This window comes from Periophthalmus magnuspinnatus, chromosome 17, assembly GCF_009829125.3.
Source record: "Periophthalmus magnuspinnatus isolate fPerMag1 chromosome 17, fPerMag1.2.pri, whole genome shotgun sequence".
NCBI classification, from domain to species: Eukaryota; Metazoa; Chordata; class Actinopteri; order Gobiiformes; family Gobiidae; genus Periophthalmus; species Periophthalmus magnuspinnatus.
In genome coordinates, this window is record NC_047142.1 from 30,862,426 (window position 1) to 30,879,567 (window position 17,142).

The 17,142-nt window shown below is 44.1% G+C and overlaps 1 protein-coding gene across 1 annotated transcript; it reads left to right on the forward strand.

The window, feature by feature from the left end:
• Nucleotides 1-832: 832 nt before the first annotated feature.
• LOC117385747 (E3 ubiquitin-protein ligase RNF31) lies at nucleotides 833-16,604 on the forward strand. Its single transcript, XM_055228396.1, has 25 exons — nucleotides 833-893; nucleotides 1,891-2,096; nucleotides 2,620-2,766; nucleotides 2,915-3,070; nucleotides 4,119-4,175; nucleotides 4,285-4,444; nucleotides 4,581-4,752; nucleotides 5,467-5,606; nucleotides 5,688-5,860; nucleotides 7,202-7,429; nucleotides 8,308-8,532; nucleotides 9,392-9,502; nucleotides 9,698-9,739; nucleotides 10,196-10,339; nucleotides 10,803-11,009; nucleotides 11,251-11,424; nucleotides 11,822-11,920; nucleotides 12,040-12,129; nucleotides 13,107-13,221; nucleotides 13,365-13,477; nucleotides 14,007-14,117; nucleotides 14,543-14,591; nucleotides 15,688-15,784; nucleotides 16,303-16,468; nucleotides 16,545-16,604. Exons 1-25 carry the CDS (start codon nucleotides 881-883, stop codon nucleotides 16,596-16,598), a joined length of 3,249 nt encoding a protein of 1,082 aa, XP_055084371.1. The 5' UTR covers nucleotides 833-880; the 3' UTR covers nucleotides 16,599-16,604.
• Nucleotides 16,605-17,142: the final 538 nt, after the last annotated feature.

Below are 17,142 nucleotides of genomic sequence, written 5' to 3' on the forward strand. Positions count from 1 at the left end.
AAGTCAATGAAATAGGAGTAAAAGTATGCTGCTAGAAAAGTTTCTTTAAGTTAAGTTACTCAAGTAAATGTAACTGAATAACTGTAACAGTACTACCCACCTCTGAAAATAGCTGTAGTGTTATACAGGTCTGTCTGTGTTGTGCCACTGTCACTATTGCTGTATGTGCATCTCTTAGATCTGGTCAACTGCTTCAGACCCCAGACACAGTTGAAGGATGGATCAAATGTATTTCCGGGTCAATTAAACTCAACGTCAAGTGTCTTGTCCTCGTAGTATTTAAAAATGTTATATTATTATTATTAAGTAGTTAATATTCTCAACAGATCCCTCTTTGAAATGCCTACGTATTTCATTTTATTAATTCCTTTCCCTTTTTTTTAATTATTTAATTTAATTTAATTTAATTTCAGTATTTTATTCATTTATTGTTTTTCAGTTTCAATTCTTATATTTCATATTTCTTTCCAGTGGGATTTTTCTGTTGGTATGACGTCATGACCGTACGTCGCTACGTCAGTGTTTTGCTTCGGCGTGACGGAGGCGCACAGACAGGTGAGTGAATAACGGGCTAATTTACCGTTTATACGTGAAATACTTACACGAGCGAACACGACTCGGCCAGATGCACAAAAGGAGACATTTGTTACGTATTTACCGGAGGAGCACGTGCGGTGCGCCGCTGGATCTCCGGCCGCTGAGCGCGAGCGACGCTGCAGTGAGGCCGGGCTCGGGCACATCTGCAGCGGGCTGCGGTAGAGCCCCGGGTCGGTGCGGTCCTCGCGGCTCTGGAGGAGCTGACGGGGAGATGCAGCTCCAGAGCCTGATTTTAACCACGTGTGTGAATAATAGCGTGTAGCCTTTGTGCATTTACACTGAAATGAAATGGTTTGGTAAGTTGTGAATTGCAAATGGGCTTGTTCAGTTTGTTTATGACCAAGAGGGAGGATTCGTTCAGTCGTGAATCATTTGCACTGCTCGTGTTCTTCTGTTCACGCGTAAAGTCACATGTGCCCAGAGTGAATATGTTATACACGTGTTACTGTATCGTTTTTATTAGAGGACTTGTATTTTTGTCACAGATTTAGTAATTATTTATTAATATGTCATTTTTTTAATGTGAACAAATCAAAAGAGGTTGTAGTGGACTCCATTCCTCATCCTGAGCTCTGAATTGGAGCTCATGGTGAGGAAGTGACACCTGGACAGACAATTGAACAAGTCTCATCAGTGTTTAGGGGTTCAAGTGGACGATCATATGAGCTGGCATGAGTGTGTGACGAGTGTGTGTGCCAAGATACAGCAGCGTCTGTACTTTCTTATGAAAGTTGTTTGGGGTCAGCCAAAATATAACGTTGACGTTTTATAGAGCTAGTATAGAGTCTGTGCTCAGGTCTGGAATTGTCAGCTGGTTTGGAAACCTGACTGCCAAGTATAAATTGCAAAGTCTTAGACTGGTAAGGCTGGCTCGTACATCATGGGTGTGTTTAATGTTACTGGACCACAGAGCATCTTTGAATAGTCAGCTGTCAACACACAGAATGAGCTGTGCAGTCTTGGAGGGTTCCTTTATGTAGGAATAACAGGTATATAAACTCGTCCCTGCCCCAGTCCATAAAATTGATTAACAACATGGACTGACTGTGCACATGTGTGAAGCCTGAGTGATTGTGGGTTAAGTGTCTTGCCCAAGGACACAATGACAGGATTCATCTGAGGGAGCTGCCAATCTGTGGATCTGACTATTCTACCAATGATATTTATGTGAAGAGAGGGATTTGAACCTCTAACCCAGATTCAAAAAGTGTAGTCTTTTTACAAATTTTTTCTCCAGTTGTTGTTGTGCGAGGCCTGTGTGATTCCCATGTTAAGCTCCGTTCTCTGTTATAGATTCCAGGATGCGTTCCCTGTCAGAGCAGCTGCAGCAGACACGCACACAGACGGAGGTGTGTCTGTACTCGGGCGAGCGACAGGTGGAGGTGTGGGCAGGTGTTATGGCCATGGCCAATCTGCCCCTTCCACCCGGATCCAAGTACCACCACATCACTGCGGAAACGCTGGTGATCGAGAACAGTGCTGGGAGCAACCGCAAAGAAGTCTGACCCTCTCCTCTGCTCCTCTGGCCCTCTCCTCTGCTCCTCTGACCCTCTCCTCTGCTCCTCTGACCCTCTCCTCTGCTCCTCTGACCCTCTCCTCTGCTCCTCTGACCCTCTCCTCTGCTCCTCTGGCCCTCTCCTCTGCTCCTCTGACCCTCTCCTCCTCTGACCCTCTCCTCTGCTCCTCTGACCCTCTCCTCTGCTCCTCTGACCCTCTCCTCTGCTCCTCTGACCTTCTCCTCCTCTGACCCTCTCCTCTGCTCCTCTGACCCTGTTTTCTGCTCCATCTGACCCTCTCCTCTGCATCCTCTCCTCTGTTTAACCCTCTGTCTGCCCTGCCTCTTTCTGCTCCTGTCCTTTCCTCTGGCTCTGCTCCTCTGGCTCTGCTCCTCTAGCTCTGCTCCTCTAGCTCTGCTCCTCTGGCTCTGCTCCTCTGGCTCTGCTCCTCTGGCTCTGCTCCTCTGGCTCTGCTCCTCTGGCTCTGCTCCTCTAGCTCTCCTCACGTTTTGTCTCTTTGTTCCAGACCTTGGCGTCCTTGCAGAGGTTATCCACTGCTCTAAACATTCTAGAGAAATACGGCTGTAACCTGACCAACCCAAACAGACCAAAGTTCTGGAGAACAGTGAAGCACAACAACCCAGTGTTCAGAGCCACGGTGGACGCCATCCAGGTGAGTGGGAGTAGCAACTAAACTACAATTCCTCAAATCCTTTCAGCGCTACTTGGTCATATATTTACACTGTTCTGTATTGTGTTGGTAGTCCTGCGGTACTCCTTCTACATTCTCATGTATTGTCTTGTGTTTTATTGTGTCTCAGGGTGGTCGTGGGGTACTCTCCTTGTACGGGTACTCTCTGCAGGAGCCAGACGGACTCAGTTTCCCAGAGAACATATTGACTCCAGACGTGGGGCGAGTGGCAGCGGTCACTCTGGAGGTCATGAGCCTCAGGATGGAGATCGAGATGATTATCAAGGTGAGGTCCACACAACAGCACAGACCTTCTATAAACAGGATCTGATTTAGTTCGGTTGGCTTTTCTGTGTGGATATTGCATCTTCTTCTTGTGTCTGGCTGGGCTCTCTTGTTCCCCCCATCAACCCAAAACATACATGGTAAGATAATCCTTTAACTAGGTACTCGTGACCAAACTCCTGGCTTGGGTTTGGAGGACAGTCTTTGTGCTGCTCTGTGTTCACCCACTGGTCCTTGTGGAATAATGTCTTTTATTTCCTACAAGCACAAAAGGCCTTGACCAAACTCAATCACCAGGTGGCACCATTACCTTGGTTTGCAATAAATAACAGACATTCACATCTGGAAGCTCGGGCCAGTATAACTTTATGAGAGATTTGCTAGTTTTGGAACAACAATAACAATCTTTGGGGCTGAACAATGGCACTACTTTTTGAAGCTGACTGTGAAAAAAATAATTTAACTTATGCTTGCGGCTGTGTGGCCCATTAATCACAGAGATATTAAAGGGCCTATATTATGCTATTTTGTAAACTTTGTTCTAATGTTGTTTCCTCATCACAAACAGACCTGGAGTTGTGTTTTGTTTCATTCACACATGTTTAACACACAAACCCTGCATATTTAGGCTGAGCTCTTCTCTTAAACAGAAAACACTCTGTTCCACCTTGTGATGTCATGTGGTAAAACAGGAAGTGCTCCACTGTGTTTTTAAATTCCATACACTTTCGCTAGAATCATTTGGATCATTTCATTCCTGGAATTGCCAATCTTTACTGAAGTAAAGGTAAAAGGAGCTGTTAACTTGAAAACTACCACTTCATGACATTACAAGGTGGAACAGAGGATTTTGAGCTTTGGAGACTAATAATGTGTTAAGTGCTACTTAAACATGTGTGAATTAAACAAAAGACGACTCCAGGTCTGTTTTTGAGGAGGTAACAACATTATAACATGGCTTAAACCTCACAGCAAATTCCACCATATAATTCTGCTCTGTCCTCCAGTTCAGTTTAGTCTATAACTGTGTGTTGTATGTATGTGTACAGGAGGCCCATCCCCATCCAGAGTTTTATGAGAGAATAATCCCTACTCTCAGACACAAGGTAAATGTGTTTAAGGATTCAGAGAAGAATTTTTCAACTAATATTAATACCAACATGTAGTACTGTAATATTCACTGTAATATAACCTGTTGACTAATGTCTTTTCCAGGATGTGGGTCTGAACACCGATGTCGTTGGTTCTCAGTTCTCTGCTCATTCGTCTGGACACAGTAAATCTCTGGGGTTTCCCTCCAAACACCACTCCTCCAGGGGCCCCTCCCACACAGGGGCCGAGCGGGGGCCCAAGTCCATGCAGCCAAAGCACCCAGGTACGAGCAGGTTATGGGTTAAACTCCTGATCTCTGAGGATTGTACATGTCCTCTCTGTGTTAATGTAGTAGAGTGTTTTTTCTTCTGTCAGTGAGGAGGTTGTGGGATCAACTCCTTGTATGTTTTTTTCTTCAGAGAACTGTTCCATCTGTGGGATCTTCCGTATCTCAGTGCACTGTGTGACTTGCCTTCAGGGCCTCTGCTCCGAGTGTGATAAACTTTACCACAGTGGAGCAGAGAGAGCCGGACACCAGCGCACCAAAGTCACCTCCACACTGCCCCCTGGAGCCAAGATGAGGAAGCACAGGTCTGTATCCTCATTAACAATGAATCATTACCTAATTATGTAATCTTAATTTAACTTCCTAGTAAAGGCAAGGCGCTGATAATCTGGTTACAATGACAAAAGAGATAAAGAGATGAACATGATGGGGAACTGTTCATTTAACTGTCTCACAGCTTGTGCAAAGCTGTTTACCATCCTGCTGGATCTGCAGCTTATGATAAAAACATGTACATGGCTCAGCTCTGGGGCCAGGACTCCCATGAAAAACAGATTCCAAATCTCAGTGGGACTTTCCTGTTAAAATAAAGGTGAATAAATAAACAAATGCTGTTTCCCGAGAGCAACAGAGAGAACAGGTCATGTGACACTGTGATGTGTCTTTGATGGTAATGATGGTAATCACTCTGTTTTGGCATCACTTCCTATAGGTCTCCATTCTGCCTGCTGTTTTGACGATCTTGTTGAGCTTGTGTTGTTCATAATCTCTGCAGCTGCCAAACCAAGATGTGCAGCTAAGAGTGAGAACGCTTTCAATAGTGCCTCTGCAAAATGTAATGAGGTGAGAGGAGGGGAGTCCTGTTGTCTTGAGCTACCTGTGAGGCTTTGTGCTTTTTTAACAAGCCTTCCTGAAGTCAGTTCCCATTTTTTTTTGAGTCGATGAAGAGGATTAAGGCTTTGGTGTTGCTCTTCTCCAGGTTTGAGAGCAGTCTAACCCATATTCTTCTTGTTTCACAGCAGTTCGTCTTCATGGAAGTGCGTGCTCTGCTCCAGGACTAACTCCAGTCACGAGGTGCTGTGTGAGGAGTGTGAAAGCCCAAGGAGAGGCCTTAGCTCTGGCGTGGGAGCAGAAGACAAACCCCCCTCCTCCATCACTGGTGTGTAGGCTATCAAGCACATTACCTCGTATACAGTGCCCTCTACTGAAATGTTAAACAATAATAATGTGTGTGTCTCAGAGTGGCAGTGTAAGAGCTGTACCGTGGTGAACGCTGCCAGCAGTGTGTTATGTGAGGTGTGTGAGCGCCCCCGTCTGGCCACACGTCCTCCTGTCACCCTGTCGCACCCGCCCATCACCCCTCCCCGGCCTCCTGCTCCTGTGCTAGGGATGCCTGGTGACCCAGACAGCCAGGTGAGAGAGACCTCCTCTTCTCTCATCTCATCCTCCTCTTCTCCTTCCTCTGTCCTCCTTCTCTCCTCCTTCTCCTCCTCCTCCTGTCTTCCATCACCCCTCCTGTGCTGGGGATGCCCGCAGACAGAGATAGCCAGGTGAGAGAAACCTTCTCCTCCTCTCCTCCTGCTTCTCTCTTCCTATTTTCCTCCCTCTCTCCTCAATCCCTGTTCTTTCTCCTTTCCTCCTCTCCTCCTTTCCTCCTCCTCTCCTAATTCTCTTCTCCTCTTCTCCTCCTCCACTCCTCTCCTCTTCTTGCCTTTTTGATTACTTTATTAGTAAAATAATCATTAGCTGTCTCCCCATATTTTAAAGCACAAAGGATAGAAAATGGTTGCACTCAACAAAATTAAATGTTCTGCAGGATTAAAGGTGCACTTTGTAACATTTCTGAAGGTCTTCCACCTGCTTGTCTCCATGGAGATGTTTATGTTTTGCCCTAAACATTCCACAGTATGTCTTTAAACTGTTCTATCTCAAAGGGGACATGCATATTTTCAAGGTGTTTATCAGCACTAACTGAATAAATGCATATACTGATATACTGTGGAACATTCTAGTCAATGCGATAACATCTCCATGGAGACAAGTAGGTGATGGACCCTGTTTTATAACATTTAATTCATATATTTATGCAGGATCGTTAGAGGATCGGCGGAGCAACAAAACACAGAAACCACTTAGTGCTAGAATAATGTGTCTTTTATTCCCCACACAAAAGCAGCATACAAAATCACTTCATCAGACAGCAACTTTAATCAACCAGCGCCTTACCTTGACACAAGACTGGAGAGCCAACAGTCCAGTAGAGCGCTGCGCTGTCCGAAAACAAAGCTGGGCGACCGTACGTATCCCACAGCAGACTCTACCGAACCAGGGGCTACCCCGTCTTTATAACATGAAACAAACAAGGCCTGCATGGGGAGAGGAGCGGGCCAAGCTCCTCTCCCAGGCATTCCCCGGATAAGATTTTCCCGTTTCACTACCAGTTTCATAAACAGATAGTGAAAGGGGTCCTACTGGCGCCCAAAACATTCATAACAATCCCAACACTCAGTGTTTAAACAGCACAAGGTCAGGGAAGAGGGCAAACGAGGACACACTACACAGGGCTATAACCTGTCAGACCCCCTACCAGAAAATTTGCATAATGCACTTTTAAAAATGTAAATGGCTTCTTCTCTCTCCCCCTTCCTTTCTTCTCTATCCCCCACCTACCTCTCTCCTCTTCCCCTCTGTTACTCGCTCCTAAACGTCTCCCTCCCTCCCTCTCCCTCCTTCCTCCCTCCCTCATTCCTTCAGTGGGTGTGTCAGTTCTGTACGTACCTGAACTACTCTCCAGCCACAGTGTGTGAGATGTGTGACCTCCCGCGCCCTGAGCCCCCGCCCCTAAACCGCCGCCCCCCCTCCCCTGTGAGGCGGGTCCCTGCGCTGTCAATCAAGTCCAAAGACCCCTCCCCTGAGAGCCAGGAGACGCGCAGACAGAGGGTCCTGAAGGAGGAGGGGCTTAAACTCATACAACTCATCAGGGTAAGAACAAATAAGGCAAGTTCATTTCATAGAATTTGATTATATATTTTAGATTAAACCCACACTGCCTAACCAAAAACTCACCTAAGATGAAAACATGTTTTGTTAATTTTTGATATTTTATTGCACTGAAAAACATGTACCTTTTCTGTGAGTGGGCTTGCATCTCCACAAACCTGACTCTTATTTGGCCCCCTCCTGCTTGTTTCCATGGAAATGTTGTTCCTTTGCTTATAATCTTCCAGTGTATTGCATAAAACATATCCATCTCCTTGGAGAATGTTCTGAAGGATAGTTTTAACTTTCTATTTCCATGGAATCATGCAGGTGACATGCCACCTCCAGAAAGTTACACTTTTAAAGACCTTTCAATTGACAACCATCTTTGGGGTTGAATGAATGTCATTCATGAATGTTTGAGTATTTTAACAATCTCTCCTGGGCCCTATTCAAACCGTCCTTATGGTTAGCTATAGGATTTTGTCCAAGGCTCCGCCCACAAGCCTACGACACCCATGCTCCCACACGACAACTCTCCATAAATATACAAAAACATGAAACAACACTGTACACAGCAACTTGACAAACCTGATGTGATGTGTAGTAGTTCAGTTAGCAGCATGCACACTGATTGTGTTGTGATAGTGCTCTGAAGGTGGAGTGACTCAGCATGGAGAGCAAAGGGAGGGGAGAATACATTGCTTTTGACAAATATAGCATTTTCAAAAAAGGATCTAAATGGTGATCTAAATATGTAATGTGTTAGCAGTTAATACCCCATAGAAGTAAAATACCCTCTCGTGAAGGATTGCCTCTTGCCTTATCTCTTTTTAATATTATTTTGAAGGGGTTTTTTTTGTCCCCCTCCCTCTCTCTAGGAGGGCGAGAAGAAAGGCATCAGTCCAGAGGAAGTGTACACCAGTCTGACTCTGTCTCAGGATCCTCAGCCCTGGAGGTGGATGAAGTCTGACCTGCCCCGAGTCCTGGCCCAGATCCAACTCCTTGTCTCCACAGCAATGGTGCAGGACAAGAACCGGAGCAACGCACAGCACACAGTCAGTGACAACTACAAACAAACTACTGCTAACAACAAACCTACAGGTGTTATTGCTTTGCCTGGATGTTGCACATTATGGCATTAAACTAGCATATCTCCATGGAGACAAGCAGGCAATGCCTAGCAGGCCGAATTACAGGTCAGATCTCTGGAGAGGGGACAAACACCTGTAATTACACGATTTATGCAATACTGCGGAACATTCCAGGAAACATCTCAGTGGAGACAACAGGTGGCTCCTACCTAGAAAGTTACATAATGCATTTTTGAATAAAGTAAGAAAATAAGGTACTTAATATTAGCAAAATAACTGAGTAGAATAAAAACCAAAAAGTAGTTTGTGACAAGAAAATTTGAGAGAAAATGAGAAGACTTGGATGTGCCTTAAATGGACTGATCAAAGTGAATGCATGCTGATTGTGTTGTGATAGCGCTCCGATCGGGGAGTGACTTAGCGCAGGGAGCAAAGGGATGGGAGACTCCAAAACACAGCTGTAAAAAAGGTACTTTACAGGAAAATCACTCAACATGACATAGAGAAGGCATAATACAAGAAAAATACATCATCTGAACAGAACAAGAGGACATGGTTTACAGTTTGTTCAGTGTGTTGACAGCTGTGAGGGTGAGACTGTTTTTGAAGTGTGCTCTGGTCCATCTTAGAAAACAGGACAAACAGTACAGAGAACAGTCTCGATGATACTGGTGTCAGGTCAGTAGTACATGAGGTGAAACGTGGAGTCCTTTTAACTTGATAGTGATAGCAGAAAGTCTTTGACTGCATCTTTTTTGAATGTCCAGTGTGTCAAAGCTGAGTTAATTGTTAATTACGAGTTGAAGATATTTGAATCGTTCAACAATGTCTCTTTTATTAGGAGCCAAACAAAGAGAAGTGGTGTGCTCAGAGTGAGAGAGGGATTCAGATCTCTAAAGCTGAGGCAAAGCAAGCCTGGCTGTCAGCAGGGGGCGATGTTCAGCGTGCGGCCACACAGGCTTTGAGGGACCGACAGGCAAAGGTACTGTACAATATATATATATATACAGGCAAAGGTATGGACACTATTATTGTTACGGTATTTATATTATGGGTCTGAATATGAGGTTTGTCACTCCTCTGCCCCTTCTATCTCCTCCTCTCTCTCCCTTCCTCTCTCTTGTGTCCCCATCTCCCTCCTCCTCTCTTTCTCTTTCTGTCTCGCTGCATATTTCAGGTGGAAGAGCTGAGTTCCTTGGGCTTCTCTGATGTTTCACAGGTAAGAATGGTTTTGAATCAAATACAGTTTAACAATTCCCTCTTCAAGCTTGTAGGTAAACAGTTGTGTTGTTAGTGGTTCTAAAGAGTCTAACTCTTTTGTCAGAAAGAAGAGCAGTTAATAATTTATGTCCAGGGAGAGTGTTTTGACCTTATAACAGATCATGCCCAATAAAGAGGGGGGTATTCTTAGCTTTCTATCATGTTATAACATTGTTTCCTCATCATAAACACTCCTGAAGAAGTTGCAGATGTCATCCATGCATGTTTGAGTAATCTAGCGATCTCTCCTGGGCCTTGTTCGAATCCTCCTTACGGTTAGCTGTGCAGTGCTCAAACAATATAAGGTAGCGTGGTGATCTAGATATGTTATGTGTTAGCAGTTAACACCACATAGAAGTAAAATACCCCCTCTTTATGTGCTATCAATAAGAACAGAATTATAATGTCCCTCCAGGTGCAGGAGGTGCTAACCCAGGCAGGGGGGCAGCTAAGGGGGGCTTTGGCTCTGCTGCAGAGGTCGATGCTGGAGCCTTTTCATGAGCGAATCTGGAGCGACGACCCAGAGCCCCCTGTGGATGTGCACCACCCGGATAAAGACGTGAGCAGCTACAGCACTTTTATTTATGCTTTATGAAGCTGAGTTTGTCTATAGTCTACAACAGTGAACCTTCGGGTGGTATGCAAAGCTCTTTATAGTTCATTCATTCAACTTTGGGTAATGACGAGGATAGAACTAGGGTAGCAATAGTATAGTCATATTTTAGCCCTGATTTTGTCCTGGAATAGTCCTATTATACCCAGAAAGCCAAATTGTTTCTTGCATGGAACTTTAAAAGTTTAAAAGTTTGAGAACCACTCTGGTCTACTGTATTTCAAACCAAGTAACATCTTAGAAAAGATTTGGACAATGAAAATGAGAAGTAGCCAGGGTTTACCTAAGTTAGCCAGGTATTCCAAATCAAATAAATAATTGCTGAAAATATTTGATATATTTGTCATAAACTCAAACAATGAACAAATCTGAAGTCTTCCATGGGGTTTTTTCCTCCTGTCTGCTCCAGCGAATCTGTCGGCGCCTGCTGGCCGTGTATGACCTTCCAAGCTGGGGCCGCTGCGAGCTGGCCCTGTCCCTGCTGCTGGAGAACAGCGCCCCCTACGCTCTGGAGGATGTGGTGCAGGCCGTGAGGGAATCCCACGATCGAGAATTCATCAAGAGGGTCCTGGCCAAAGAGTGCCCCATCTGCCTATCTGTATTTCCACACAGCAAGGTAACAAAATTAGCATCAGTGTATATGCACTAAAATAGATCAGATCCAGACCTGGTTCAGTTCTGGTTCAGACTTGGCTCAGTTCTGGTTCAGTTCTGGTTCAGTTCTGGTTCAGTTCTGGTCCAGATCTGGTTCAGACCCGACTCAGACCTGATTCAGTCCTGGTTCAGTCCTGGTTCACACCAGTCCAGACCTCGTTTAATCCTGGTTTAGTCCTGGTTCAGTCCTGGTTCTTTCACAGATGCAGTCCCTGACCTCGTGCCAGTGCAGTGTGTGCTGTGGCTGTTTCCAGCAGCACTTCACCATCGCAGTTCGGGACAAACACATCAGAGACATGGTGTGTCCCGTGTGCTGGGAGCCCGACATCAACGACCCCGAGACCCTCAACAGCTACTTCTCCACCTTAGACATACAGGTAAAAAGACAGGTGCTGACAAGTTCAAAAACTTAGACACACAGGTACGACTGGTGTGGAGTCTTAGTCATACAGGTAAAAGACAGGAGCATAGGAGGAGATACTGTTGTAGAATAAATTGTAGTACCCCGAGAGTTGAAGAGAAGAGGCATGATGCTGGATATGTTTTTTTTACCATCAGCACAGGATCCAGCACCCAGAGACATGAACTCTCAACAAATTATGATAGTGTTGTCCTTTCCAGTCTTGTACAGACAGGTTTAGTTATGCTTCTGTTGTAGGGAGTATTATACCTCTAATGAAATAGGCCAAGATAACAAGATGCATAAATTTTGACATGCAGATACTGCTGACAGGTCCATAACTTATTAATAAAATGTGTTGTGTTTTGCTGCAGTTGCGTGAGTGTCTGGAGCCTGAAGTCTATGAACTGTTCCATAAGAAACTGACTGAACAGGCTCTGATCAAGGACCCCAAGTTCCTCTGGTGCTGCCATGTGAGTTTATACACACAAATATCACAGATGTAAAACACTGTCACAGTATGTTAAATGTGATCAAATAAAAGGTTTTAATACTGAGTAATTTTCATTTTTAAATGTAATATTTTTCTCAGTGCTCCTATGGCTTCATTTACGATGGAGACCAGCTCAAAGTCACCTGCTTCCAGTGTCGCAACAGTTTCTGTGCTCAGTGCAAGAAACCAGTGAGTAATGAACTGAATGTGTTCATGTTTACATTCACACAGCTCCTCACATTTTTACTAAAGGTGCTGTACCTGATTTGTACGGTCTTAAAAATGTGTAAAACAGAACTAAAACTAGTTCATTTTAAACAGTTTGTTGTGGTCCAAAATTATTCCTCACTTACCTTATGCATTCAGAGCATCCTAATTTTATTGTGATGAGTTTTTAAGTGATTTTCACAACTCTCAGATTTGCTAACAACTAGAATGCTAACAGTGCACTTCTTACAATAAAACACTTATTTTATACCATATATCTGTACTGGGTCAAGGCAAATTTTGCTCAAATACATACAGGCCATGTACACAAAAATGTGTATAGGCTAATGTAGTTATTATAAAGTGTTACCAGCCCCTCTCCTGACCCTGTGTCTGTGTGTGTCCCTGTGTGTGTGTCTGTGTGTGTATGTCCCTGTGTGCGTGTGTGTGTGTGTATGTGTGTTCGTGTACGTGTGCCGGGGTGTGTGTGTGTGTGTATGTGTGTTTGTGTACGTGTGCCTGTGTGTGGGGGTGTTCCTGTGTGTGTGTCTGTGTGTGTATGTCCCTGTGTGTATGTGTGTTCGTCTACGTGTGCCGGGGTGTGTGTGTATGTGTGTTCGTGTACGTGTGCCTGTGTGTGGGGGTGTTCCTGTGTGTGTGTCTGTGTGTGTGTATGTCCGTGTGTGTGTGTGTGTGTGTATGTGTGTTCGTGTACGTGTGCCTGTGTGCGTGTGTATGTGTGTTCATGTACGGGTGCCTGTGTGTGTGTATGTTCCTGTGTGTGTGTCTGTCCCTGTCCGTGTGTGTGTGTCCCTGTGTGTATCTGCGTGTGTCGGGGTGTGTCGGTGTGTGTGTGTCTGTGTTTGTGTCCCTGTCTATGCACATGTCTGTGTGTGTCCTGGTGTGTATCTGTGTGTATCTGTTTGTGTCCTTGTGTGCGTTTGCATGTGTGTGTGCAGTGGGAGTCGCAGCACGCAGGTCTCACCTGTGAGCAGTACCAGACCTGGAAGAGAGAGAACGACCCTGAGTACCAGAGACAGGGGTTGGCCGGGTATCTGCGTGACAACGGCATCAGTGAGACACTTCTACTCTCTGCATTTACAGTGACAGAGCTGATCTGAAGCACTTTGACTTTTAATATGTCCTCTTTGATGGATAGATGAACAGTTTTCCTCCTCTTTCTCCTCTGTCTGCTGTTTCTGTGTGTTGTGTCTCAGCGTGTCCACACTGCAGGTTCCAGTATGCTCTCTCTAAAGGCGGCTGTATGCACTTCTGCTGCTCTCAGTGCAGGTACCAGTTCTGCAGCGGCTGCAACAACCCCTTCCACACCGTGAGTCATACACATGTGTTATAAACATGGATTTTTATCATAGACTGTATACATAAATGGACATGGCTAACCTGTTGCCAGCTAATAGAAGGAGAGCACTGGGTGCGCCTCTGGCTCTATCAGCTCCAGTTCACTTTTTCATTGAAAAAACTTAGCCCCTCTCACTGTAACTGTTGCTGGCAGAGTGTTAGCAACAAGTTTGATTGACAGGGAAGGGGTGTTACTTTCAACAGCCTCGCTCCGGAGTAGCTCTTTGTGTGTGTGGGTGTGTGTGTGGGGGGGGGTGTGGGTGTGTGTGTGTGTGTGTGTGTGTGTGTGTGTGTGTGTGTGTGTATATATATATATATATATATATATATATATATATATATATATATATATATATATATATATATATATATATATATATATATATATATATATATGAGAGAGACAGAATAGAATAGTATAGTATAGTATATAGTATACAGTATACGTACAAGTATAATTCATATTCATATTTAACCCTCTTTATGTGCTGTGTGCTCAGACATGTGCCGTGGATGAGTGCAGCGTCTCCGGGCTCCACGCACACCACCCCAGAGATTGTCTGTTCTACCTGAGAGACTGGGAGCCCTCCAGACTGCAGGCCCTGCTACAGGTCAGACCTGGGTAAACATGGTTTAGACCTGTTTTAGTCCTAATTTAGATCGGTTTTATCTTTGGGTTAGACCTGCTTTAGACCTGGTTTAGTTCTACCTAAGAGACTGGGAGCCCTGTTGCAGGTTAGACCTAGGGTAGCCTTGGTTCAGACTTGGTTCAGACCTGGTTCAGGCCTGGTTTAGATGGGGTTTAGACATGGTTTAGACCTGGTTTAAACCTGGTTTAGGTCCATTTAAATACTGGTTTAGTTCTGGCTTAGTCCACAGGTCAGTCAGACAAACATTGCAAGTCTCTGTGCTTTGTGTTTTAATCTGACTGATTTGTGGCCGTAACTGGATCCTCTGAGTCTGAGTCTATTTTGTAGTTACAGAGTACTGAGCGTGGTTTGTGATTAATGTGGTTTGTGGTGAATGTTCTTTCCAGAACAATGGAGTGGCATTCAACACTGAAGCGCCCCCTGGGACACAGACGGGTAAGTACGGCTGATTACTCATAAATACACTGCACCATATGAAAACGTGGTATATTTAAGGTGCAGTATGTAACTTTTCTAGAGGAGGATCTGAAACCTACATGTCTCCTGCCTTTGTTATCACTTTACCAAATATGTTCCACAGAATTAAATGCTAAAACATGACCTAGTGGCATTACCCGCTTGTCTCCATGGACATAGAAGGTGAAACCGTATTTTATTTTTTATTTTTCATAAACACAGACATGTTTTATGCCACTGTGAAAAGTTCTTGTTGGCACCAGCCCAACCTGAGAAGTTACACATTGCAACTTTAAACAGCCACACATTTCTTTGTTGAATACAGTTCTGTTCCTGCTCATGTCCTTATTTCTTTAGATTTGTTGTATACTTCTTAGGTCATGGTGGTTTCTATATCCTCTTATATATTTGTTGTATATGCTTGGTGTAAAATACTGTGTGCATCCAGCATCTACTGATTGCCTATTGATCTTCAGGCGTGTAGCTCAGTGTGTTTATTGAAGAGGAGGGAGCATAATGGCATTGGTAAATGGTATAGCGCTTTTCTACCTTCAAGGCACTCTTTATCCTTTACATGGTTCCTTTACGTCAAGTAACCACTCACTCGTTCACACATTCATACACCAGTGACGCGGTGGGTTAAGTGTCTTGCCCAAGGACACAATGACATCATTCATCTGTGGGAGCTAGAATTGCACACCCATCCTGTGGGATCTGACCACTCTACCAATGACGTTTATGTTGAGAGTGGGATTCGGACCGCCAGCCTTTGGATCAGTGAACACTCTACCACCTGAGCTACTGTCGCCCCATTGGGCTGATTTGACTTATTTTGTGTGTGCAGTTGTGTGTTTGTGTGGTTATGAGTGTGGTTATATATGGATGCACACAGTTCTCATACAGACTGATAATTCTGTATGAGCCTCGTGCTGTTATCAGGCCATATAATTCATGGCCTGATAACAGCACGAGGCTCCTAACATCACACTGAAAAACAATAGTAACAGATGCATCATGGGTAATGTAGTTTCATGCACACAGGACTTTTAACAGTTGTTGTATATATATGTTGTAGGTCAGTGTGGTGTCCTGGAGCAGAAGGATGAGGGCGGGCAGCAGTCTGACTCAGCCTGTGGAGCTCAGACTCAGCCTGGACACGCTGGACTCTGCGAGTGAGAGTTTAATATGTGCACTCTGTATCCATCTCTCCTGATACCAGAAAGATATATTTATATAAAAGCAGCTCTTAAGGTCAAAATGAGAGCACCACGTGCCAGCTGCATCTAATTATTAAACGTTTTAATAGTCAGTGAATGTAAGGCTGGTGCTCTGTTAGCATGCTAGTTGTTGTTAGCTTTACTGTTACAGTAAAACTCCACACTGGTCTCTGAAAGTTGATAAACACACTTTTAAAGTCATTGTGGTGAATAATTAGGATGTTGTTTAAAATGTTTTTCACCTTTTTAAGACAGTAAAAATCAGGTACAGCGCCTTTAAACAAGAACAGCATAATCAGCATATCTAATAAATTGTAACTACTTGAACCTATGAAAAAGATTCATATTCTATCCACCTATGAATCCCTTTTTCAATCATTATTCACTGTCAGGTTACTCCATACTTGCATTTTGTCCTTTTGTTGTCATTGCTTTAATGTTAAATGTTTTATACATGGGTCTTGGCTTCACAGGAAGCATTACCGTGAGTACCTGGTGAGCCTGATCAACAGCAGCTCTCTGGACCCTGCTCCTCTGTTCAACTCCACTGAACTGCTCCTGGCCTGTAGAAGATACAAGGTGGACGAGAGCCGGCGAGAAGGAGAAGACAACCTCAGCTACTACACAAGACTGCTACAGGTCTGAAACTTCCTCTGCACCCTCCTCTACATCATCCTCTGCATCATCTGACCCTCTCCTCTTTGTTTCTTTACAGAAACTGATGGATGAAGTTCCACTTGGAGATAAGGTGCCTCGTAAAAAGGCCTAAACAAACTTCAAAACTGTTAAAAAAACTGAACTCTTCAAATGTAAATGAACTAATGGATATGCATTTATTACACTGTGTTACTACAAACATCAGTAGTGTCTGATGAAGGTGTGTGGGCTTTAAAAACATGGAGAAGCACTTCTGTATTGACACCAGATGACGACAAGAGGATTAGTCTAATATGACAAATGAAATAATACTCAACTCCAGGTATGTGTTTGGTAAGGAAACTACATTAGAACATTGTACAAAGCTTAAAGTGCATTTGCCAGGTCATACTCATCTCACTGAAAGTTTTAATCTTGCCTATTTTAACATTTTTGTTTTTGTGATGTTTATAATTGTACTTCCTGGTTGAAACAGGCAGCAGATATGACATACACAGAGGTAATTGCATAACATTTCACAAAACAAATGTGCTTTGACTAATAAAAATATATGACACCTTTATTTTGCTAAATGAAGGTTTAAACTGTTAGAAAATTGTCTTCCTTGTGCGTAAACGGCCGGATTTTGGATGTTTTCCGCGTTGATGACATAGGAC

What these genes read in the sequence shown, in the direction of transcription:
- LOC117385747 (XM_055228396.1), top strand. An exon ending in TCCCTACTCTCAGACACAAG is followed by an intron (nt 4,176 to 4,284) that starts GTAAATGTGTTT and finishes TGTCTTTTCCAG; the next exon opens with GATGTGGGTCTGAACACCGA. An exon ending in AACTCATACAACTCATCAGG is followed by an intron (nt 7,430 to 8,307) that starts GTAAGAACAAAT and finishes CCCTCTCTCTAG; the next exon opens with GAGGGCGAGAAGAAAGGCAT.